Source organism: Cyprinodon tularosa, unplaced genomic scaffold (assembly GCF_016077235.1).
Source record: "Cyprinodon tularosa strain WSP-4 unplaced genomic scaffold, ASM1607723v1 ctg528, whole genome shotgun sequence".
NCBI classification, from domain to species: domain Eukaryota; kingdom Metazoa; phylum Chordata; class Actinopteri; order Cyprinodontiformes; family Cyprinodontidae; genus Cyprinodon; species Cyprinodon tularosa.
The window spans coordinates 924,017-951,345 of NW_024039261.1; the positions used below are offsets into that span (position 1 = coordinate 924,017).

General features: G+C 37.5%; 1 protein-coding gene across 1 annotated transcript; it reads right to left on the reverse strand.

The window, feature by feature from the left end:
* Positions 1-1,731: 1,731 nt before the first annotated feature.
* cdc40 (cell division cycle 40 homolog (S. cerevisiae)) lies at positions 1,732-26,843 on the reverse strand. Its single transcript, XM_038304196.1, has 15 exons — positions 26,626-26,843; positions 26,175-26,261; positions 21,579-21,708; positions 21,402-21,488; positions 21,148-21,287; positions 20,606-20,702; positions 20,291-20,430; positions 18,359-18,433; positions 16,827-16,872; positions 14,000-14,101; positions 12,880-12,995; positions 11,875-12,008; positions 9,483-9,559; positions 4,472-4,616; positions 1,732-2,278 (listed from the first exon to the last, which is right to left on the reverse strand). The coding sequence occupies exons 1-15, from the start codon at positions 26,815-26,817 to the stop codon at positions 2,101-2,103; spliced, it is 1,746 nt and encodes a 581-aa protein (XP_038160124.1). The 5' UTR covers positions 26,818-26,843; the 3' UTR covers positions 1,732-2,100.
* Between the last annotated feature and the right edge of the window lie 486 nt (positions 26,844-27,329).

Consider the following 27,329-nt stretch of genomic DNA (forward strand, 5'->3'; position numbering starts at 1 on the left):
ATTTTATGACCAGCACCTGTACATGTCAGGTATGCCGGTCATTGACCTTGACCAAGGCACCTTACAGTAGATCTGCAGTCAGTAATAAAATGGCACATGGGATGGTCATTTAAAAGGGGGATGATTTTAGGAACATTTTTAAGAAGGGGGATACCATCCCCCTCAACTCGATTACTGGGCGTACCTAACATGTAACAACCATACCATCCATACTGCTATACGTTAATAGACTATATTAATTAGACTATGTATGCTTTCAAAAAAGAAAATTACACCATCATTTTTCCTTTTTTTACAACTAGACTACTAACTAGAGCTATAGGGTTTCAAGGCCGACAGATTTCATGGGTAAACTAATATCGATATCCAAATATTTCAAAATAGAAGGTGGAGATGGCCTCTTTAATAAATACATGGGCCTGAGATTATCTCTGTCAGTGAGGTGATCTGAGTAATATGACAGGAGTAATCAGTGCTCCTTAAAACAGCCAAACAGCTGTCGGTCACTAAACTCATCACCATAAAAAAAAAAGACGTCTACATGACTTTTATCACTTGTTATCAACTCATGAGATAATTGGTGTTTATCAATATTTATTTCCATTCTGAAATCAGTAAATTAATATATATGCTTTGAAACATGTCTTTACACCTGGGTTACTCTATTAAAATTTAAGTTGTTTAAGTGTATAAGCATTCTCCATTAGCCAACATTGCTAACACCTGTTCCCATTTCCTTCAGAACTGCTTAAATTCTTCATGGCAAAGATTAAGCCATGTGTCAGAAACCATCCTCAGAGATTTTGCTGAGTATGATAGCAGCACACAAATCTTGCTGAGTGGTTGGCTACGCATCCCTGATAAAAAATGTCCCACTGCATCCCAGTTTTTTTACACCCACATAAGGGATAGAAGACAAGAATTTCTAAGAGAGTAGTTAGAACTAAAGCGACTAAAAACGGTTTATTACATATTTTTACGTATGATCTATTTTAAACTCGTTTTACGCTTTGATCAATATTGCTACTTATTGCATTCAAGTATACAAGGGTAAACAGTGACCACCTTCTGTTATGTGGTGCAAAAAAGCAAGATTATCTACTAAACTTAGATCCTGAGAATCTGGAGGTCACAGGGCACCTAAAACTCATTCTTAAATTATTCCTGCTATCTGGCAAGGTGTATTACTTCTTACTCCCAACTGGTAATGTTTAAATAAAATATAAAGGGTAGATGGACCAAAAAAGATGCTTATGTAATTGGTACCTAATCAAAGCAAGATCTAGATCAATGGCATCTTAGTGCTTAAACCAGCTTGCCTTCCTCCTACAGCTCCATCTTCCATTTCTTGAGTGGGCTTTGCTTCATAATCCTCTTCACTGTGATTATCCTGGTTTGTATGACATTTTCTCTACACATATTTTCCCCACCTCTGCTTTTCCATTAATATGCTTGGATACAGGATTCTAAACAAGCTTCCTTAACAAGACAGATATCCATCAAACAAGCAGGTACTGCAGTGAAGACAAAGTGTTAATTTACCTCAACTTCCAGTAAGCATAAAGGTTTTTGTCCATAAATATGCAGGTTTAAAAAAAAGCCAATTATTGGGCTCCATTTCAGAATATTGTTTTCAAACTATAAGCACTAACACTGCTGTTGAATGAAGCTAAAATTAAATGTTGGAGGCAAGCTGGGCACCGCAAACTCACTATTAGTGTCACACTATTCCCTAACGTGTTTAATGATGGTTAACAATTTCTTCCTTTTCACGAGAAGACAATCTTTCTAAAAGGGGAAATGCACAAGATATTTATTTTACCAAATAATGGAAAGATAAAAAACAAAAACAACTTTGGAACAAGAGCAAAAAAAAAAAAAGCAGTGGATTACTAAAAATTAAACAGCTAAATGCATTTGAAAAGCATCTAATATTTTGCCACAGACAAAACGGGTAAATTTTTTGAGCTTTATACCAAGATACAAAAATACACTTCCACAATAAGACTGGATGCCAGTCTTTTGCCTTTGACTCAAAACAATTCAATAACATCCATGAAGCATTGGATCCTGCACATATTTGTCTAGAGGCAATCAGAGTTAGTCCCAGAGTTTTATCTGTCCGTCCCAGCCACAGGTGATGACCTTTGAGGTTTCATGTGGATGCCACAGTGCACTGATGCAAACTTTGTCGTGAGCCTTGATTCTGTGGTAGAGCTTGGTGGTCTTCCAGTCCCAGATGTTCAGCTTTCCATCTGCATCCCCTGACACTACATAGCTGTGGGAAGAAATTAGATAACTCAATATTACAGTTATGTTACCTATAACCTACACTCATGTCTACATTTTTAAACAAGCTTTAATAAAACCTTTATATTAACACCTGCTTTATTTAATTATTTTATTTATAGTATTTAAATTAAGGTGACTTTTGAAACTTTTTCCTCTATACAGGAAAAAGCTAACAGACTATTAGCTGCTAAATTAATCAGGCTTTGTGCTCCAGTTGGCTCCTTAACTAACAAGCTGCTAATTGTAATGGTACAACCATAATTAACATTATAGATGGTGATCCTTAAATGTCGACAGCACATGTTTAAATTGAAATTAGCTATCAAACCTCTTTTATTTTTTTTCTTATGTGCCTTCTTTTAGCCAGCTAAAAGGCAGTGGGCAGCAGCAGATAATAGGCGGAGCTTAAACTATGCTTTTTACAGCAACTCTCTTTGGCATCTTAAAAGCACTTTGAATGAAAACGTTCAGCACTTAGAAGACTTCACATTCTTAACACTTAGAACAAACCAAAGCCTACTTCATTGCTATAATTGTTTTTTTATTTTTAAGCTTAACCCTTTAAAGCCCGATCCAAGAATAAAACAAAACAGAAAATAACTTTTTTTTGGTTTGAAGTCCTTATTTGGCCTTTTAACAAAATATGTAAAAAGAAAAAACAGAAATACATTTTTGATATTAATAATTTATTAATCTGCGATAAGTCAAGATTATTTTTTGTGTAGTCTTCTGCCCTCTGTTATCAGGTATATCTGATTGTGTACAATAGGATTTTGAGCAAACTTTTTACCATTAAATTATGCAAAAGGTGTCAGACGCAAAACATTTCAGAAACCGAATGTATCAAATACACTATATTGCCAAAAGTATTTGCTCACCTGCCTTGACTCACATATGAGCTTAAGTGACATCCCGTTCCTAATCCATAGGGTTCAATATGACGTCGGTCCACCCTTTGCAGCTAGAACAGCTTCAACTCTTCTGGGAAGGCTGTCCACAAGGTTTAGGAGTGTGTTTATGGGAATTTTTGACCATTCTTCCAGAAGCGCATTTGTGAGGTCGCACACTGATGTTGGACGAGAAGGCCTGGCTCTCAGTCTCCGCTCTAATTCATCCCAAAGGTGTTCTATCGGGTTGAGGTCAGGACTCTGTGCAGGCCAGTCAAGTTCATCCACACCAGACTCTGTCATCCATGTCTTTATGGACCTTGCTTTGTGCACTGGTGCACAGTCATGTTGGAAGAGGAAGGGGCCAGCTCCAAACTGTTCCCACAAAGTTGGGAGCATGGAATTGTCCAAAATGTCTTGGGATGCTGAAGCATTCAGAGTTCCTTTCACTGGAACTAAGGGGCCAAGCCCAGCTCCTGAAAAACAACCCCACACCATAATCCCCCCTCCACCAAACTTTACACTTGGCACAATGCAGTCAGACAAGTACCGTTCTCCTGGCAACCGCCAAACCCAGACCCGTCCATCAGATTGCCAGATGGAGAAGCGCGATTCGTCACTCCAGAGAACGCGTCTCCACTGCTCTAGAGTCCAGTGGCGGCGTGCTTTACACCACCGCATCCGACGCTTTGCATTGCACTTGGTGATGTATGGCTTGGATGCAGCTGCTCGCCCATGGAAACCCATTCCATGAAGCTCTCTGCGCACTGTTCTTGAGCTACATGAAGTTTGGAGGTCTGTAGTGATTGACTCTGCAGAAAGTTGGCGACCTCTTCGCACTATGCGCGTCAGCATCCGCTGACCCCGCTCCGTCAGTTTACGTGGCCTACCACTTCGTGGCTGAGTTGCTGTCGTTCCCAAACACTTCCATTTTCTTATAATACAGCTGACAGTTGACTGTGGAATATTTAGGAGCGAGGAAATTTCACGACTGGATTTGTTGCACAGGTGGCATCCTATCACAGTTCCACGCTGGAATTCACTGAGCTCCTGAGAGCGACCCATTCTTTCACAAATGTTTGTAAAAACAGTCTGCATGCCTAGGTGCTTGAATTTATACACCTGTGGCCATGGAAGTGATTGGAACACCTGATTCCAATAATTTGGATGGGTGAGCAAATACTTTTGGCAATATAGTGTATGATACATTTGGTTTTACAGGGTTAAGAATCTTTGATAAGATGCCCGTTTTATGTTAGGATTCTATGGGGATCGATCAAAAAGTATCTTACCTCATGTCTGGGGAGAAGTCTACTTGGCAGGCGTAGCCTGCTACCATGTGACCTTTGAAAATCTTCTTTTTGTTCAGTCTGAAGCGATTCTGGGCTCCAAAGATGAGGATCTGGTTGTCCATGGACTGACAGGCCAACCATTTACCTACAATTAAAAACCGGTTAAGTATTTGTAAACAACAAGCTGAACTTATCTATCCCAAGCACAGAAAAGCATTTATTATCAAGAGAAGTGACACTAAATAAACACAGTTTGTACACAACTTTTTAATTGCCAGTTATTTCACTAGCAGGTCTCATTTGCATTTCTCTGTACAGGGAGAGGTTTAACAAGCAGTCCCTGAGATCTTAGGTGGTGCGTTTTCATGCTGTTGCCTCAGTCAGGCGGCGAACCTGTGGTGTAAATTAACAGTACACTGCAAAAAATAGAAATCTCAATAAGTTATTTTTTCTTAAAATAAGTGTGTTTTTCCTTGATTTGAGGAGGTAAGTAAGACACTTTGCCAATGGAACAAGACAATTTCCTTTTAAAATAAGAAAAAAATATTTTATCGTCTTATTTCAAGTAAATATTATCTAACTATCTTATTTTAAGAGTAAAAATACTCATTCCATTGGCAAATCATCTTATTTACCTGCTCAAATTAAGGCTAAATATACTTAATTTAAGCCATTTTTTACTTATTTCTGGATTGTTTTTGCAGTGTAGAAACTTGGCTCAAAGGAAAGACTTAAAATAAAGAGGACAGTCCTCTACGAGGGGCGTGAACTCATCTTTCTCCTTTCAATAAATAAATGAGATTAAAGCAATTTTAGAAAAATGAGACAGGCTTCCTCATCATTAGGTGTTTAATTATAATCTATTTTGCACAGTTTCAGCTCTTCACATGGCGACAGTTTCAAGTCACCACACAGCAAAGGGAAGCAGTAAATCACTTTCAAAGCATCACACAACTCAATGCACTTGTTAACAGGAACATGATTATTAATGAGGTGTGAAAGCAAGATATCCAGTTAGTGTGTACGTGTGTCTAACATCTCCTCCCCTAGAAAAAAATGCAGTAAAAAGCCCAGATATGTCTACTTTAATAGGTAGAGGTTTTACCATTTCACAAACACTTTTTGTGAAATGAGGAGACGTAGAGGAAGCAGCAAAACAAGAGACCGAGGATGTGTCGCAGAGGGGGGCTTGGTGTCATTTAGGCATAAAGGAAAACAGAGTGGTTTCTCACTGAGAACACGTTCATCATTCACACTCTGAGGAAAATCAAATTATGTCATGACAAATACAAATGTTGACCAAAAAGAGTGAAGAGCGCAAAAAAAGAGGTTGTTTAAGCAGAAAAAAAAGCTGAGTAAGGCAAGACTTGATGATGATGGGCTGCAACACAAATCTCTTAACAGAAGTAAAGTGGAAGGTTTACTTCTATTAATGTTCCTTATAAAACTCTTCTGTCTGAAGCCATTTCTTTTACCACACAAAGCTGTGCAAACAACAATAAAAAGAAAAGATATGCTTTATAGATCGTTGAGTGAAACTTCTGAATAATAATAACCCTAGATGCCCTTGTCAGACATCTCCATCTATCCATAATAAGCATCTGACAACGTCAATATTCAGAACAACTGAGACAGCGCCAGCAGCAAGCCTGCACAACATAAATCATAATGCTAATTTCCAACATGCCTGGGCTCAATAGATCAGCCCATAAGGAATAGATTGACATTTGAAAAGACGCACTCCTTCACTTCCTTGGCAGGTTTTAACGGGAACATCAATTTCAAGCTCACATCTGTATGTTAATTATGAAGCTTTACCAGGGAAACTGTTTGCTTATTTCTTTCTGCAAATAGCAAAGCAGCAGCAGGTATGCGTCTACAATAAAATAAGATAAATCAAAAAACAAGCCTGTCATCAGTTTGAAAGGTTTGTAATTTAGATGCTTTAGTTGGACGAGTGATTTATAATTTCATGTCTAACAATAGGTTTAAATGAGTAATTCAGTTGAAGTCGTTTAGCATGAATTATTACAGTTTTGAGTGGTATGGAGGTGCTCAGCCTGTCGTTTTGCTGAGCTGTAATGGAAGCCCTGGTCACTTCATGTTATCTGCATCGTTGACTCTGGTATTGTATCTCTCATCCTCCTCTTGACAATACCCACTCTCTTTTTTTTATATTAATGAAACTAAGCAATTTGATCTTAATTAGTTGAAAGAAGGTTTCTCACATTAACTGTGCCCTAAATGTGTATCTCTCATGACTGCGTAGGGCTTTGCTTGGTCATCAGCGGATGCATTGCATAAACAAACTAATAACTTAGAGTCCCTAATGTCTCCTCCTTTCTTTCTCTGCGTTTATATCAAGCTGGTCTCTAAGAGTATTAATCCTAAACACATCCTGCCAAATGTTTACACCGAACTATTTGCCTCCTACTGTGATGGACGACAACTGGAATTCATTGAAAGCAGGGTTTCAAACCCTACAGATGAAAAATTAATAAGGAGGAATAAGAAAGTATGTGATAAAAAAAATGAATTTTTTTAAAGAACATTACAGTTTAAATTGTAGGAGCTACAGAAATCCCTAAGCTTATTACTACATGGATATAATGTAACTCATTTGTTACAACTAACTTAATTGTTACAGTTATTTTCAAAGGCAGAATTGGAGTTTTGTGGAAATGATTTCTAAGCGCAGCAGAGGGTCAGCCAATAAACACTTTAAATCACTTTGTGTGCAATCTGTATTTGCTGAATTGCACCTTTTTAATGGATTTCCTATAATGAAACCCCCATACTATCCAAAGAATGTCTCAACCTTTAAATCACACTAAACATAAACTAAACACCAGTAAACCACTTAGTTTAATCTAGGAAATTAAAGAAACTCCTTCACTAGTTTTGCTCTCACCCGTCTGCTTTTTGATGCAAATAACATCAAACTTGTTGCAGAAGCATGAGAGTTCATACACACAACTAGGGCTGCAACTAACGATTATTTTAAAAATCAATGAATCGGCCGATTATTTTTTCGATTAATCGATGAATCGGACAAAAAATATTTTTTATATTAACCTCTTTATTCCAAAATAACCATTTTAGACAGAACAAACAAGCCCACAAGTACAGGTTGCTCATTAACTGTACTGGTGCAATATGAAAAATAAATGTTTGTGATAAAACTACGCAAACTTACATGAGAAATGTAGCTGTACATCCACAAAATATAGGCTACTTTGTTTCATAAAGCGCAAAAAAATACATTTTTGTTTTTAAAAGCCCCTAAGGGGCTCAAACAATAGGCCCCCCCATTTCATCAAATTAGTTTTTTTTTTTTTAGACTAGAAGAGTTCTGCCTTTTAAGACAGGAAAGTATAGCAGTTAAAGTTGCTACTTGAGAAAATACTGAACCATAGAGATAAAAATAGCCCTGTGATTCAAATTATAAATTGTATTTGGAATAAAAATGAGAGAACTAGGGGTGCTAAAAAACACATCCTCCAAAGACAGATATTTACATGGGAATGTGGCAGATAATTAATTGACATATTACTGATCTTGCTGGATTTTATTCTGCTTTACTTCCATAAATTGCAGGATCTTCTTTACTTTATCTTTGCCAGAAGATTTAAACTTCAAAAGCCTTGCCCTCATAATTTGCAAGTTTATTTATTTATAAAGGCTATTTTAATTATTGTGATTAATTTGCGCCGTCAATCCAGACGCATGCACGCTTCATTTGCAGTCTGGACGCTGAAACATCCTGCGGCTCTCACAGCAGCGCTGAGAGGGATTCCTGCGGAGAGCGGGGTTGGGATGGGGGAGGCGCCTCACGGCAGCAGCTGCTGCTGCAGGACAAGAGTAGGAACGATACATGCTTTCACGTAAGAGTCTACAAAAGCCGCCAGTAACACCGTAAAAAGTCGCCAGATTTGTCGCTAGTCCCTTTTTTAAAAAAATAGTCACTGGAGTGGTCTGAAAAGTCGCTAAATATAGCGACAAAGTCGCTGAGTTGGCAACACTGCGCACCTGCAGCGCTGGCTCGCTCTGCCATATTTTTTTTTTCTTCCCCCGTTTCAGTCAAGTGGCAGTGATGACGGCGGCGGCGGATGACGCATTAATCGCGCGACACAACTAATCGATGATGAAATTCGTTGCCAACGCTTTTAAAAGTCGATTTTTATCGATTCGTTGTTGCAGCCCTACACACAACCCCTCAAAAGGAAACAACTTTGTAAGAAAAGACTTTCAAATCATGCTAAAATTAAAAAGGCTGTTGATAAGAAAACATAAAAGTAAATACTAAAAGGTGTAAAAAAATTGTGTGAAACATTAGGAAATAATTTAGTGTGTGTAAAAGAGACACTTTTGTTTTATACATTATGTTTAGAGTTGGCATGTTTGAGTTAACAACCCAAGCTTGGATTGAGGAACATACAGTCAATCAGTGTCTTGCATATTACTATGATAAACAGTGAGGATTAGCACAATGTGTAAATAATAACACAGAGGGGGAAAAGGGAAAGAAAAAGAGGTGGAATATAATGTGAAAAGATGTTGACTGACTAAAGACAACACAGAAAAGACTTCAGACATCTTGAGCTTTGGCCATTATCAGAACAATGCATAAATGAATAATTAAAAACCAGTGCTAGTCAATCCACACTGGAACTCTGATCTGTGAGCAAAATATAAAATAGGTTTCTCAACAGATGCAGAGGTTTCTGTTTAAAGCAACTAAATAGTTGAAACAAGGTGGCATGAGAAGTTTTGAAAAAAAGTTTAATGGACAACTTAAAGAAAAACTACGACAGTACCACTGTCTACTTACACTGGCCCATTTTAAAGCATTGCAAAACTTGAATTAGCTCAGTTTTACTCCCGTTAGCAATGGCCAACCTTTGGCGGTATTAACTTACTTCAGTGTTATAATTCATTTTTGTATTCCCTTGAGTCCTTTGCTCTGTGCACCAGCATATGTTTATTATTTGGCAAAAATCAAGCCACTCACCATTGGGAGATAGCGTCACAGCAGGCATTGAGTGCATACTGGGCTCAGCGATGTACTTGAAGTCCACAGGGATGTCCCTGGAAAAGACACACAGCACAGCGATCCCACATGAAGATGCATTAAACACACGGTTCAGAGAACCTATTCAGGATCTGTAACCCCATAAGGAAAACATTAATAAACATTGCTGTTCATCATGTGAGTTAGAAAATACTTAACACTGTGAACTGTGTGCTGTGGAAAGATGCTTTTAATATTAAACCATGTCTGTACCACATACCAATTAATTACCCATCTGTTGCAACTATTTTCATATTCTGTTTTTTTTTTTTTGAATAAACTTTGCTATTTGATCTTAATTAACTTTAAAATATATTTCACATTTACTGTGCCTTACTTTTGTACCTGTCATGAGAGCATAGGGCTTTGCTTGCATATCAGCAGATGCATTAAAAAAAATACTATTACTTTAGAGTCACTAATGTCGCCTCGTTTCTTTCTCTGTTTGCATTAAATGAGTCTCTAAGAGTATTAATTCTAAACCCAAACTAAAAATATTTACACTGTACTATATCCCTCTCCTTCTGTGATGAAAGCAGAGTTTTAACCCCTACAGATGAAAAACTAATTAAGAAGGACTAAGAAAGTATTTGATTAAAAGAATCTGTGCTTCAGCAGATTTCTTAAAGGGAAATTCAAAATTTTTAAAGAATATTACAGTTTAAGTTGTTAGGGCTACAGAAATTTTAAATCTAATTATTACTTTTTGTTAACAGAAAAAGAAAATAAATGTATTTTCAAAGGCAGAATTTGATTGCAGTTTGTTTTATTTGCTCATGTATTCTGCTGCACCCAGTGTTGGGCATTGAGAATCGTTAATCGGTTGGAACCAATTCTAACCTTTCAATTCCTCTGGAATCATTCGAATGTTTTATTTTCTATTTCTAGTTTCACTGCCCAGTTTGCCAACCAAAAATAGAAGCTGACTAATAGAAAAATCCATAGGAGTGTGTGCACAACCATCTGTTTGTGGGGCATCACTTGAAAGTAAGGCCTTATGTCAATTAAATAATGACTAGTTGGCCACCTGTGATACTGGAAATGGGATTATATTATGGAAAGAATGGCGCGTGGCTAATGTCATTAAACTCTGGATGAGAACCTGCTGCGCTGCTGTTGTAAGGTCAGTTGAAATGTCCAGATTCATCCAGACAGAACTCTGTTACTTCAATTTTTATAAATCTTCCTCTTATAAAGAACAAAAAAACAAAACAAAATCGGAATAAAAAATCTATAAGAACCAGAATCGAAACAAGGAAAAAGAGTGGGAACTGCTCTGCTGCACCATGCAGCAAAGACACTTTAGCAAAAATCTAGAATGGCTTTAAACAGCTTTAAGATTTAAATGTAGGACTTTTAGGATTTAGCAAAAAGCCAAATTGAATTTAAATGCAGTTTTTGCAGTACTGTAAAACTTTGTTTCACAAGTTGTGACTGTTATATTATCATATTTTTTTTACCCCTCCATTTTATTATTTCTAAACATTAAGTCAAATTTTCAGTTTCATTATTCAGAAAAATGTTAATGGATGAGCTTAACTACTGATGCTGCTACTGGGTAGCACATTTCATTTTCAATGACTCTTCTTTTATAATAAAACTCTGTATACAAATCTTTCCCAAACACTGCTAGTATCTATAAAAACCAAGATAAATTGTCTAAACTTGTCTGTAGGTTAATATGTGGATATTCTAGGCCATTTCAGATCATTGTTAGGTAACTGGCAATTTAAAAACAAATCTGTAGATTTTCAGGACATACAAGCTTTGCACAGTAAAAAAAAAAAAGATAATCAAAACTGTATTTAAATCTAAATTGACTCCAAGTGTGTTCACACAGAGAAATACAAACAAACCTCATAATATAAAACGTCTAAAGGCTGATTTATACTTCAAAACCAGGTCGTCTGCATAGGTGTCGCAGTTAACAAAAAGACGTCCCCTCCGCAGACACTCCGCTACACCTCTCCCAAATTGTAGGTGACCGCAGACAGGAGGCCGGCTTGTTTTGTTTTTATGATCGCAATTGCGGAAAACAACTCGTGAAGTTTGACCAGCAAGAAGAGCCAGGTGCACGAGAACGCTGGGACCCTTTTTCCACCTGGATCCCCACTATTTTCCCCCCCTCATGTCCCTCCGTTGTTGGACTAACTCGCCCCCACGTCCTCACCGCCTCGGCCGTATCTAGACCCACAGCGTATAACGCAGACCACGCTTCAAAATTGAGCATAAATCCAAAATGTCTGCGTCAAGCTTAATGCGACACACTGCTGCGGGGAGTATACCCAGCCCTTAAGAGTAAACACCACATGACTGTGTAATTTTCCCTTACCATTCCCAGACTCGCAAACTCTTATCATCTGATGTGCTGACGAAGCGCCGATTTTCATCCACAAAGGTGATGGTGTTGACAGCACCCAGATGGCGATCGTACTCTTGAACCACCTCACCTGTCCTGATGTCCCACTGCGCCACAAATAAGAGCAGAAAGAGAGACGGAAATAAATAAAGCAAATACTGGATGATATAAATAGCCAAGAATAAATAAATAAGACAACAAAAGTGTCAGCACACATTTTCACAAGCTAAAATAAGATCAGATGGGTGCTTGTGGGAGTTTCCCTTTAGAGAGAAGAGTCAATATTTGTCAGTGCTGAAAAATTATTAAACTAGAGTGAAGATATGACAGCAAAAGACAATTAAACAGGCCTCAGATTTGAACATCAATATATTTCTGGAGAAGGCATTGCATTAATTAAGCTGAGAAAAAAAAAAGGTATTCACACAGATGCTACCACCTCCAGGCTACAAAACAAACACAAATGTGTACGCAATTCTGTCCAATTTCATTTCTGCTCTTTTATTTAAATCCTCCTCTTGGGGCCAGCAGCCATCTGTGCTCATAGCCGAGAGGACAGCTGCATGATTTAGCATTAGCCCTGATTGAGATAACAAATGCAGTTAATACTGATAGTTATGAATCACTTTAGGGTTCCTATATTCATATCTAAATGTTTTTAAGAAGGCAAAAATGCTCTAAACTCTTGGTTCCATTTGTCCTCTGCGTGTTACCACCACACAATTTTTAATCTGTTTATGATTTGAACATTGCTCTATATTTATTACAGCGTTCTTCTCACTACCCTTGTACTGCCTGTGATTAATGACTTGCTCTAGTCCTGTCAGCCACTTATCCTCTTGCAAGTCGCACCGTGCTCTGCACACTAGAGCCACAGTATGAGACAGAAGTGCATTTCATGCTCCTCTGGGCTGAGGATGCAAAAACAGAAACTTTAGTGCATTCTGCAGACACAAGCACCCACTTGACAAGCTTTACCTGAACAATCTTCTTGTCCGACATCCCAGCCACAAAAAGACTCTGCTTGTCTTCGTCCGGATTGAACTTGACACAGTACGGTACCTTCCTGTTTGTGAAGCGAGAGATACACTGGCCTGTGGAGAGCAACCAGATTAAAAGTCAGAGTTCCAGAAGAATCCATTGTTTCTTTTCTTCTTTTTTAACAGGACACACTGAAGCAGTCAAGATCTTAAAGAACTCAGTCTGGAACTTTTAATGCTGTGTAGCTCGATCCTCATGGAAGGTGACAAGTCAGCTGTGAAAGAGAAAATATTGTCTTCCTCTTCTCTTTCTGTAGGGAAGATACTGCCATGTATCCAGGGACAAGATTAAGATACAGGATCTAATTCCCAGTTACAATAAACAGACAATAGATTTCTACATAGTAATCAACCTATCAGTATCACCAAGCTCCAGAGTTATCAACAAGAGGGGGATTAAACTCCTTTCTGCCCCCTGCTGGAGAAGCATCATTGAACTTGAGGGGTGGCAATAAATCTCAATAGAGCAAAGGAAAGACCAAAAGAAAAACAGCAATAGGTAGCTTTAAGCGATTTGGTAGCATTTAAAATGGCAGAAGTTCAAATTAACATTTGAGCTTCATTTCCACCACATTTTCCCTAAAAGCAGCATTATGAAGAAAAGGACCATACTGAAACTCATCATATAAAAAATAAGATCATTCATTCTTTTATTGGGTGTTTCCCAAATCCAACAGCATGTAGGCATGATATGCACACATGCATACAGACATCGCATCTGAATGGTAATTTAGAGGTTCTATAATGTAACTGACATGGCAGGATTCTAAGGCAATAAAAATAAAGAGACAGTAGATTAAAAAACATATATTTTGGTAACCTACATCAATTAGGGCTGCATAATATATCATCAATATCCTATATGATTGTCAGGGCAACAACTGTTCAATATAGCAGAACTACTACAATATATTATTTAGCAGAATATTATATTTCAAGTGTCAATAATTTAAATCAAACTTATTTCATCTAAACTACATATTATTGGGAAGAACAAGATGCATTCTGGGAAACAGCAGAAAGGTGAACTATGCAGTAGTGTATGATGAATAGTTCACCTGTCTCAGAGTCCCAGAGTTTAAGGTAGCGGTCGTACGCGGCGCTCAGGAACTGGGTTCCACTGTTGTTGAAGCAAATGTCTCGCACTGCTTTGCTGTGACCTAAAATGAAAATAATAAAAAAAAATAAACAATAAAAAAGGGGCATTTAGGGAATTTTCTCTAAGCTCAAAACCAATGCAAGAAAACAATATTTTTCCATTGAACACTGAAACGTGCCTTCTCTGACTCAGCTGTGCTCTTTCTTTAAAGGCTATGATTAAAAAAACATTTAGAAAGACAGAATTCCACATGTGGAAAAATATTTATTTCTAATTTGGAAATAAAAAAAAAACTAAAATGACTAACTGTAACTACGTCTTTAACAGTTTTATGGATTATTCCCATCCTAACCCGCATCTTCAGCTGTCTGGCCCTTTCTCATAAAGAAAGGTGATTTCAGATCCCTTCTAGTATCAGTGTTTTGTTTCCCTTGTTAAAACCAGCTTTTATCAGAGGTATGCTGTTTCCACAGTGATAACACAGCCCACTGAGGCTAAGCACCCCCTCTGCACCCTCCCTCTGACCAAAGGCAGCAGGACCACAGCAAAACGCCTTCAGCAGGAATACGCGGAAAAGAACAAACATTAATAGCACTGAAAAACAGGTCACACAAGTAAGCAAATATCCCCCATGTTCCAGCCTGGATTCAAATATGAAAATACACTATATTGCCAAAAGTATTTGCTCACCTGCCTTGACTCACATATGAGCTTAAGTGACATCCCGTTCCTAATCCATAGGGTTCAATATGACGTCGGTCCACCCTTTGCAGCTAGAACAGCTTCAACTCTTCTGGGAAGGCTGTCCACAAGGTTTAGGAGTGTGTTTATGGGAATTTTTGACCATTCTTCCAGAAGCGCATTTGTGAGGTCGCACACTGATGTTGGACGAGAAGGCCTGGCTCTCAGTCTCCGCTCTAATTCATCCCAAAGGTGTTCTATCGGGTTGAGGTCAGGACTCTGTGCAGGCCAGTCAAGTTCATCCACACCAGACTCTGTCATCCATGTCTTTATGGACCTTGCTTTGTGCACTGGTGCACAGTCATGTTGGAAGAGGAAGGGGCCAGCTCCAAACTGTTCCCACAAAGTTGGGAGCATGGAATTGTCCAAAATGTCTTGGTATGCTGAAGCATTCAGAGTTCCTTTCACTGGAACTAAGGGGCCAAGCCCAGCTCCTGAAAAACAACCCCACACCATAATCCCCCCTCCACCAAACTTTACACTTGGCACAATGCAGTCAGACAAGTACCGTTCTCCTGGCAACCGCCAAACCCAGACCCGTCCATCAGATTGCCAGATGGAGAAGCGCGATTCGTCACTCCAGAGAACGCGTCTCCACTGCTCTAGAGTCCAGTGGCGGCGTGCTTTACACCACCGCATCCGACGCTTTGCATTGCACTTGGTGATGTATGGCTTGGATGCAGCTGCTCGACCATGGAAACCCATTCCATGAAGCTCTCTGCGCACTGTTCTTGAGCTAATCTGAAGGCCACATGAAGTTTGGAGGTCTGTAGTGATTGACTCTGCAGAAAGTTGGCGACCTCTTCGCACTATGCGCGTCAGCATCCGCTGACCCCGCTCCGTCAGTTTACGTGGCCTACCACTTCGTGGATGAGTTGCTGTCGTTCCCAAACACTTCCATTTTCTTATAATACAGCTGACAGTTGACTGTGGAATATTTAGGAGCGAGGAAATTTCACGACTGGATTTGTTGCACAGGTGGCATCCTATCACAGTTCCACGCTGGAATTCACTGAGCTCCTGAGAGCGACCCATTCTTTCACAAATGTTTGTAAAAACAGTCTGCATGCCTAGGTGCTTGAATTTATACACCTGTGGCCATGGAAGTGATTGGAACACCTGATTCCAATAATTTGGATGGGTGAGCAAATACTTTTGGCAATATAGTGTATCACTGATTGATATTCATATATTTTCCTACACTCCAACCTTCGCAGTTCAGTTTTAGCAGGTGATCCTTCAGGTTTGGTGAGTAAAATCAGACCACATTCTGTGCGGTATTACATCAAAGTGTGTTTAACAAGTAAGTCAAATATTATTTTAGTTTATGGCAAGTGTGCATGAAAAGAAGACTTCCTCAGAAAATGGGATACCTTCAAAAGGGGAAGAAACACTATTATATTTTAATAATAAATGGAGGGCACAGCAATGCAGAGTTAATATTCTCCCAGAAGCATTACTAAATTATTTTTAATTGAAATCATTTAAAAATTAACAGTTATTTCAATCGGCTTCTTACACCTTTTCCATGCAGACTTTCTTGTTATTTTATTCTTCCCTAAGTGGGTTTCCTCTCCACCCCCACCTCCATGTGTCATACCCACCCTTGCCCCTTGTTCCCTTCAGCCCCTGGGCTGTTGAATAATGTATATCCTGTGAAGGAGCTGACAAGCAGAACCATAGCTGCAAACGATCTCTATTCTGACAGTGTGCTGTCAGAGAGGAGGAGCAGAGGGTCCTGCATGCATTAGCCTAAAAACGCTCAAACCTCATGGAATAATAAATATCCCTCTACATGTATCATTGAATTTAAGACACAGCATCTCTGTCAGAGGTCAGCAAACACCGGTATTCCAGTTATGCTGAGCTGACAGTCACTTCAGTGCATTTCCCAAAAGGGACATTTTAGGATTTGAGCATGTTTCCTGTCAGCATGTTTGCCGGTCACATGTTATTGTTCCATGAAAAACATTTATCTCATTACGAGGTTAAAACTTTAAAATAAAACATAGATTTAACAGTAGATGATAATTTTCTTTACTTACCAATAAATGTACGTAGACACCTTCTATCTCCATACACCTCCCACAGCTACAGAAAAATGAGATCACACATGTATAAATGACCTGATCAATAAAGGGAACATCCTGACATCAGAAATGTCAACCAAAATAATGAGATGCAATGATAATGGGTTCTAACAATTCCTTGTTTTCTTAAAGTCTGCATAGAAAAATAATAAAACACCTTTATCATAGGGAGCATACCATGTAAATAAAAGATGCAATTAAGGTTCTTAATTAAGGTTTCAAATTTAAATCCAAGAAAAATATAGGAATTACAAGATTAACCAAATTTATATGCCAAAGTTCTTGACCTTTATCTGAATAACACAAAAGAAAAATAAACCTGTGGTTGATCAGCTTGGTTCTATCTCAAAATGGTAGAAATGCATGATATAATTTCGCAAAGAATTGACATTTTTCAGTATTTTACCTTTCTAATCATTTATAGTCAATAGAGAATTAGCACATAGTGATACCTGATTAACTGAAATATGATTTTCTGTTTAATATACAATAAGGACTCTAAAACCCTTGCAGGGTTAAAGCTTTAAAGATATTAAGGGTCTCTATGATTTTTCCCCTTAAGAAAGGGCAAATTTTCCCAGACCATATTTATAATTTTTTAATTAGTTAAAAATGACTAATTTTGATATTTGAAGACAAAATATGGATATATTAAACACAGTGCTGAAGCTGGCTTTAGAATTAATTATACAGTAAAAGCTATCTGGAGAGATTTAGACAAGCAAAAATCTATACATCAATAGAGCTGTGTAGTAATTAAATGAGGATCCTTTAAAGCACAGCTTGTGACAAGTAAGGACTTCATTTAAGAAAGTTCTAAAAAGCAGGAGTTTTATTGCCTGTGCAAATTCTCAGTCATCTGAGTCATGACTCTGGTGCGAGCAAACAGAATTTACAAAGACTCAAGTTTAGGTGTTTAAAAAAAAAAAATGGAATAAAACTCTGGTTGCCCCCACTTTAGAAGTTATTTATTGGCAGAACTTTCAATGCAAAACCAAAGCCAGTTTAAGCAACTTTGGATTCCTTTAATACAAAAAAAAAAAAGAAGGATCTTAAAGCCAAAAAACTTTAAAAATCTGCTTTATATATTTTTTGAATGAATATTCTAAATGTTTTTTTTTTTTTTTTGCCTTTTATTTATTTTTGGTTTCCAGCACCTAAACCAAAACTGCTGCAATCTTTAAGATAATGAAATAAGATCTAAAGTCAGGAATCAATATTAATTATTGAAGTCTAATTTTTCCACTATGCAGATTTAGAAAAATTATCAAATTATATTCTTAACAGTTTAAAAACCGCTTAATATGCCTGATATCTACAAATGTTACATTAGGTCCAACGGGGTTGCACTCCTGTGACCTATTTAATTCATTAGCAGCCAATTCCCAGCATAACAGGAAGATTAATGACATCAGTCATCATAAGAGAATCCAAGTCTGGGATGCATCAATGACCCACTGCTGCTAGAATATAATTTCATGAGATACCTTGATCTTGCAGTCCATGGAGCAGGAGAGCAGAAGATGACCAGAGCTGGGAAATAATCGGATAGCGCTGACACCCTAGAAAAAAAACAAAAAACACTAACACAGTTAGACAATAGCAATATTATTCTGTTGTTATAGCAAGACTGTTCCAGTTCTTAAAGGTATAGAAGACAATCTTTTATTTCCAGTTGGATCATCTAAATAAGTGGTCCTCTTAATTGTCAATCATTCTGGTTAGGGATGGGAATCGAAAACCGGTTCCTGTTCAGAACCGGTTCCGTATGTTCCAATCCATGGCAGTTCACTTAACTGTTCCAGGCAGCACCAACACCTAGCGCTGGGCAGCACAACTTATGTCACGTTTTTTATGCAAGTTAAGCCACGTTTTTACGCAAGTTACGCACAAGGCGTTCAGTAAACAAGTATGACGTGACCAGACGTAAGATAGAGAAAAACAAAACAAAAAAATGGCGTTCCATCGGGTAAAGTGATCGAAAGTTGGGATCTGAAGTGGCAATAACATCCACGGGAGGAAATACATCCAACATGCAGAAACACCTGCGCACACATCATGGCATAGATTTTAACGGATGCCTTGTTTTTGATAAAGTTACGACCAGCATGGAAGACAACCCTGGTAAGTAACTAGTTTTATATCACTGGCTGTGCTTAATGTGGTTCCTAGTAAATCATATGCCAATTCTGGAAATAAACCAGTTTCCTACCTCTCTTCGGGGTTATTAAACATGCTACAACGTTGCTCCGCGGTTCAGGGAGCGAGAGAAAGGTGACGCTCGTTTATCTAAATCAGGGGGAGATAAGTTTATTTCCTGAAATTGTACAGTAACGCTTTTTCATTAAAAGGATGCCTTCTCCATTAGATTTAGATGACTGTGGCAAGACGTGTAGCCTGGCTGGCTCAGAGGCTGGCAGCTCCCGTTTACTGCCCTCTGTTTTCGCCGACGCAGGCACAAATAGAATGTCCCTGACGAAGGTAGACGAATGTCACTGTGCACTTACCAAGTTTATTGTTTCACAGAATCAATAAGATAATCTATAAGGAATCGAATCGTTTCACAGAATCAATAAGGGAATCATGAAAATCTTATCAACTCCAAACCCTAATTCTGTTGATATGTTCACACAAGGCCGTCCTACATGCTCCCCTGTTAGCTTTATTTTCTGTGCATGCTCACTTTCAGGCGTATATGTGTGGTGATATACGGTTTGAGACCATCAATGAAGCTCAACTTTCTCACCAAGGAACTTTGAAAATGGCCAAGGGCCATAAGAGAAAAGGTGTCTACGAAGTGTATAAAAAGAAAAGACAGACCTCGGAACAGATAAATATACGCAAATCATTATAAAATTTGTTGTCACAGCGGCCTGCTGTCGCTATCCCACAGTGGTGACTAATAAAGACGGTGGCAACTGGGAGCAAAAAGCAGTGATCATCTGTCCGAACAGTCCGTTAACCGAGTTTGACATGAAGTCCACTATATAGTCCCTGCTCTATATAGAGATTGAGGGATTTAGGGGTTGGAGCGGATTGCGGGCACAGTAAGCTTGTATGAGCTATGAGAACAGCAACTTTTAAACAGTGCACGAGGAGTGCCTTTGCATGGGTTTAATAGGCATTCCCTCTTGGGAAGTAGAGAGGACGGTCCTTTAAAAAATTCGCGAAAATCCTCCACATTACCTTTAAGAGGTCTTTCTTATGTGGCAGTTTTTAAATAATAGTAGGGGTAATAGTAAAAGTATTAAATTTAAATCAGTACTTATATATTATGACCTCCAAGTCTTTTGTGTCTATAACTAAACTCCAGAGGAGCAGATTAATGTTCCCTTATAATAAGACACATCGAAAGACATTTGATATTAAGGCGTTAAAACAGCCAATGAATGCACCTAACCTTGCCCTTTTCTGCTCACCTTTGTGTGTCCAGACCAGACATGAATCTGTTTCTTTGGCAGGTAACACTTATCCGGAGCCTCTGAAGAGCGCAAGTTGACACCAACATCCTGTGGAACATGGAGGTATGACCTGCCTTGGTAGTCATACATTTCTTTGACTGCACGACAAGGACAGAGAGAGCAATTTTAGCTCCCTTTAGCTTTAAAGCTTCATTACTTCAAAAATTATCAAGTTTTGAGGGTTATGGATAAAATCTAATTTCAAGTAAAAACAAAATTTGTTTTTGACCAGTTTCACAACAAGCAACTGAAAACATAAAAGCTTCTTATTACCATGAAGAATGGTCTTCTCCTCTGCTGGAGCCTCATCTTCATTCCTTCCCTTCTTCATTCTTTTAGCAGTGATCTCATCAAGTTCCTTCTGCTCTTCCTGTACAATAAAATTAATTAGGAGGAAACGGCAAAGCAGTTACCATATTTTATATAATTATGAAGACAGGCTCAGCAAAGAGAAATCAGTTTAATCTCAAATGAGTGCCTGATTAGGAGGTCTTTAACACGGCTGTGTGGGCAAGTGGAGCCACAAAGCCAGCGATAATAAGAATCTGCTTCACCAAATGTCTGATCTGCTGTAAAAAAAATACACTAGGCTGTAAATAGATGCATTTACATATGCCTCTGCAAAATTAATATTGTTAGTGCAGAAAAAATAGCTATTAGTTAAAAGATCTAAATATAAATGAACTCTTGTGAGTTTTGGTAGATCTCCTGCACTGTCCAGCAATTTATTTCTCTGGGATCATGTTAAGCAGGTTAATAATTCTTTAAGTCGGCACCCTTGATAAATTCATCCAATACATAAAACAACAATTCACCTCTGTTGGTTTGGCCACATCTTTCTCGTCTACATATTTGGCCCACGGTCCCAGGTAGTTGTCAATATCTCCTGCATCCCCACCTTTAACCTTCTTTCTTTTCTCTGGTTTCTTTTGACCACTTTCAAAGACAGTCAGTCCTAAAAGAAGAAATATTTACATTACAATCATTAAGATTGCTAAATGCTATACTAATTAAACAAATTAAAGATATTAAAGGGCCAAAGTAGAACCTCAGCATTATTATTGCTTACCTTTGTTTTTTTCAGCCTCATCCACAGCACCAATATAGCTAAAAGAAGATGCTTGGTGCGTGTCAACAGAAGGATCCAAAGCATAACCTGGAAGAAGAGAAGAAAAAGAACCTTGTAAAGTGTTTCAGCTTTCTTTGTGGCAGTGCAAGATATTACAGATGATCCTGATTATTTTACCATAAGTAGAGAAGGTCCTCCTTTGCTGTTCAAACATAAAATCATTGACATGAGCCGGTTCTGCATAGCCTGACAGCATATTCCTGGGGGCAGACATCTGCTGGGACTTATGAGGGTTCACTGGTCCAAACTAAAATGAAACAAGCAAACAAACATTTGGAATGAAAAAGGGAGAAGCCAACCATTTAGAGAGTTTGTGGATGATTTTCTATCGGGGTTCTCTCCTGTGTATTTAAGCGTAACAGCTTACATTTGCTCATTTTTTGTAGCTGTTTGACTAACATCAAGACTTCCTCCTCTGTGCATCTCAGGGAAGTGAGCTTAATGGCCTTGATTTTAATCATTTAATTTAATCATTTCATTATTTGCAGAAATATCTATCTATATATATATATCTATATCTATATCTATATCTATATATATATATATATATATATATATATATATATATATATATATATATATATATATATATATATATATATATATATATATATATGTTGATAACCATTTTATTCAAATCATGACCCAACTTAAAATCTTAAAAAACCAACTTAAATATTATTACTCTAGCCTTCTGGTTGTGTGCTGTTGTAAAGTTTCGATGTCAGGAGCCATGGGACGCTGTATCACTGTGTTAGAGTAGGCAATGTAACAACAGAGTTTTACTAATATTTATTACGAGATAAAATGTTTACAGAGATTTGATTCTTGGCTGTCTCTAGTATATTAAGTTAACAATAAAAAGCATCCTCTGAAAAGCAAACTTGCTTTAAATGCACCAGAAAATAAATTTTCTTTATGAATATCTTAATATATTTCAGATTAATTCATTTTTAATTAATGCTCAGAGTAGCAAGAATCTGTGGTATTTTAGCAAAACCACTGAGATCTTTTGCTATTAGGACTCAACATCTAACCTGACAACAGCCAGATGCATGTCTCGCTCCGCCTAGCTCCACTCACATACATCTGGGAACCCGCCATAGGAATTGCCTTTACTGAAGGCTGGGCCTTATCAAAACTCCTTGCATATGATTGGATAAGCCACTTGTCTGTCATCTTTATTGACGTGCTATTTCAACCACTCACACCGAAGCTAACCCGTGACGCTGTGAGAGGAGGAGCCATTTGGTAGATCAAGCTCTTGCCAAATCCGGTCGGGAGAAGGGCGAAAACATCGTTTCCACCAACAAAAGCCTTCAAAGCCGTTCTCTGATGTTCTTTTAATTAAACAATATCAGATAGATTGGACAACACAGAAGAAATAGCAGCATCAATGCTAACGCTTGCTTCCTCAATGCGAGCCGCCATTGTTGTTGGAATCTCACGGTCGCTTCTCCAGGACACACCCACCCTGCGTCCTGATTGGACAGACCATAAATTCGGTTGGGGAAATCACTTTCAATGAGCGGGTTCCCAGATGTATGTGAGTGGAGCTGGGCGGAGCGAGACATGCATCTGGCTGTTGTCAGGTTACTCAACATCGTTTTTGACCGATAAAAGAAAATACAAAATCTTTCTAATATTGTTTCTAAAAAAGCGTTTTTCAAGCTCCACTCATGAGCAAACACCACTGGGTAAATCTTTTTTTCATGAATAATAATGTGTATCATTAAAGCAACCAACATTGTGAAGGGTAAAAAAAAAAATAATAATTCAAGAATAAGTGAACTGACCAAATGTCTTTTTTATTAGACATTTTTTCTTATAGGGGAGGTGATGGCCTAGTGATTAGAGCAGTGGCTTGTATTCTGAAAATGTAGAAAGTACCCGTTTTGATCCCCACAGTCTGCACTCTGGGACTCTGAGCAAGACCCAAAACCCCACACTGCTCCCCTGGCGCAGCACAGTGGCAACCCACTGCTCCCCAAGGGGATGGGTTAAAATGCAGAGGTAAATTTCCCCAGTATGAGATCAATAGGGTTCAATTATTATTATAGAACCAAAAATAATTATCTTTTTAAGTGAAGCAGCAAAATAATTCTATATAAATATATTATTCATAATTCAGTGGTTACAGCACAGCTCAGCACGGTGGCCTAATTTAAAAACCCACTGCTTTTGAACATGTACATTTTCGACGCCTCTGCAACCACTGCTGCTGTGACAGAAGGTGCTGATTTTGATTGCCACCTTATCAAAAAAAAAAAAAAAACAAGCAAGAAAGAAAAACGAGCAAAAACAATTTTGCTGTGATGAGTCACACCCCATACACTTACAAGAGCTTTTCAGCTGCAATCCAACTGTTTATCTTACCTAATGTGTTCACATGCTTAAAAGCACACTTTACGTGGGTTTATGTTATATTGCACAGCATAACATACCTCATGTATAAAACTACTCTAGATACTATACTGTCTATAGTAGGACGAAGTATGTCCGAATTAATGTATTTTGAAACATTAAACTGGTTTCTTTTTATACTACATTGTTACCTGCTGTACTTTATTTTGGTAATGTTTGGTAACTAAAATAACATTACACTGTTGTAAGCTGTATACAACGGAATTCGTTTTGCATACATTCTGTGCATAGAAAATGACAAAGTTTGCCTAAGTCTAAATGCAGGGAGCGATCTAATCTATTATTTTATTTTCTGTATCTTTGATGATCACTTGACCAGTGGCTAAATCATTATGAGCTAGATTATTAAGACTTCGGTCAGAATGCCCTGCCATTACAGCCAAGGCAGGACATGAGAACAGAGAGGTGAGTGAATCTTCAGCAGTGTAGACAGAGCAACGCAGAAGAGTTAAGGCATGTGACTATGAGGTCATCCCTCCAACAGTTATTTCGAACTTAACAAAAGTATGTGCTGGATAAATGCTCTGCATAATATGTGACACCTATGAATTTTTCATGGCATCAAAATAATGTGTTGCTCTTAAGCCTAGCTAAACATAAGAGTACTGGTATAAAGTATTGAAGAAGGCAAATCTCTAGTATATGGAAGCAAGATATCTTTACATGTTTTTAAAACAAAAGACATCAAATTTGTCAAAAGTATTATTAAAGAAATAATATATACATTTTGTAGAATTATAACTATTGGGAAAACAATTTTAATATATAGTAGAAAAAACCAAACATAGGCTTGGAGAGTGACCTTAGACCCCTAGTAAAGCAGAGTAGGTGACATTTTTAAACTGGATTTATTATCCACAAAAAAGGGTGTTAAAAAATCAATTCACCTTATATGGTAGATTACTTAACATCCCTTACTTTTTTCTTTTTATCTGTATTAGTTTACTACACATAGTTCCATGTATTCTAACAATGAGCATCTTGACAGTAGAAAGTTTAAAACAATCATCATACACTACTTTTGGTTTATTAAGTTGAAGACGTGTAAATAAATATGTAAAGTACTGTAGAATATTGATCAAAAATCTTTTGTTTCAGTCAACATCAGGTAATATAATCAGGAAATAAAGAACATACAATTAAAATGGAAATACAATAAAACAAAAGCTAATAAAATTAGCTTTAAAATTAACAAAATATAGACAGTAGTTCCAATGTTTATAGCAGCTTGGCAGTACATTGTTCCCCTATCAGGCTGGCTGGCCAATAAAGGGCGCCGCCCCACACCCAATGACACTGATTAAGACATAAAAAAATGATTATTTTTATAATTTAAGTTGAAATTAAGATGCGAAATATTTCAAAATAAATCTATCTATATATTTTTAGATGTGCAAGATAAATATTTAATCTTTAGTGACTAGTAAAGAGTCATTACATTTTTCGTTAGATTGGTGAAGTATTTCTGCCCTAAGGCGCTAAAATCTTTACCAATTGACTCTCGTTAAAAGTTGTACATTAGCAGTAGCTCCTCTGCAATACATAAGTTTAGGAGAGCTCTGGGCGCAGAGAGCTGCGCACCGAGCTGACAGGAAGTGCATTTGCTCACCACCTGCAGCCATAGTCGAGTCGGGGGGGGTTGGAGATGCATTGGAGAGTGAAATGGAAATGGTGCAAGAAATTTTCTTTTTTCAGGAAATGGTTTAGCAAGAAGGCTTGGCTAGCATGAAGCTTTATCCTGCTTTCCCTGCCTCCTTTTTCAAATTTCAGGATCTGATCCAGCATGGATAAAGACAGCTAGGACTGATTTAAAGCACTTTGTAGAAAAGGCAAAGAAGAATGACCAATCTGGGATTCAGATGGAAAATAATATAATATAGTGTACTTTTTCTAGATGTTTGTGAATTTACATAGTGGCTCATAATTCAACACATTCTCAGAAAATTTTTTATATATCAAAAAAAGTATAAAGCTGACCAATAGATTCTCCATTATTAAACTGGTAAAATTTTTTTTTAGGTTTGTGACACAAAATTGGACCGTGCAAAACACAGATTTCCCTTCACAAAGCCTCAGAAAGGCAACATTTATGTTCAAAAAGTAAACCTATGCATGAAATTATGCTATTTTTTCATAAAGTGTATTCATAATTTTTTTATTGTTGTTGTTAGCATTCATATAAGAACACTTGTGTGATAACTTAGTGTACGTTTGATTGTTTTTTGGTATATCTCTATTATGAATTTGAATCAATTGTTTGAAGAAGTATAATACTATTCAGAGACTTACCTCAGGTGCAAACATAGTTTCAAATGTCGGGTTATAAGTGACTTCTTTTAGTGAAGGGTCCAAGTGTATTCCAGTCTCAACAGCCTCCTGATACAAAAGAGCCCCAAAAACAAATATATAGCCAGCTGTTATAGAAATAACCATCATCGACAATGTCAGATAACAGCTAAGATTAATGGTTTTTACCAAATGACTTTACAGAATTACTAAATACATAGGCTACATGTAAGAGGCTGTTCAGTGAACAATGCTACTAACATCATAGCGACAGTTTTCCATTAGAAAATATAGAAACGTTCACAAATATATAACAAATGTATAACATATAAAGCAATGCTTCGTAATATGTATGTATTTATTTAGTGGAGGAAACAATTTATATCGCAGTTTAAATACAAAATCCGAACTGAACGTCAAGCTAACGTTATGTAGCCTGTATCACTTAGCTTACCTTAACAGCAACCTCCGGGGCAGAATTGAGAACAGCCAAAGACATTTTGTGTCCAGACTGAAGAGGTTTAAGATGAGCAGTCGCATCCGGATCAATTGGGTCAACTTTTTCGGTGCTGGTAATGGATTCTGAGTCGTTTTCAGAATCGGAATCACTCCCGTACGAAGCGAGGGAAGCTATGGAGGCAGACATCTTCGATGTTGTGAAGTTACCGGAAGCAGGGGGCGGGACTTCCGGTGTAAGATATCTGTGGGGGGAAAAAGTAAAAACTTTATTATCAGCAACAAACGTGTTATTTGAGTTTTTTACGACAGCGTACAGAAATACAGATAAAATATTAGAACTTAAATCTTACTAAAATAGTTGCTGCAGTGATAAACAAGCTGCAGTGATAAAAAAAGTAGTTTTCAAAGAGTGTGAAGGAGGTGAAATGTAAAATGTCTACTTATCACCAAAATATTGTAGTTCAAACAATATATAGCAAATTCTGAGATTTTACTTTTGCTAATTTTCACAATCAAAAGTTTCAATTATCTAAATTTGTAATTACATTGCTTCTCACCATTTTCTTTACTTTTTTCAACTTGTCAAAACAGTAAACATTAGTGCATTTAAGTATAAATGGTGATCAGGGGTATTTACTTAAACAATTAAATCACCTCCCCTTCCTTATTTGAAAAAAATAAATAAACATTTGATCTTTA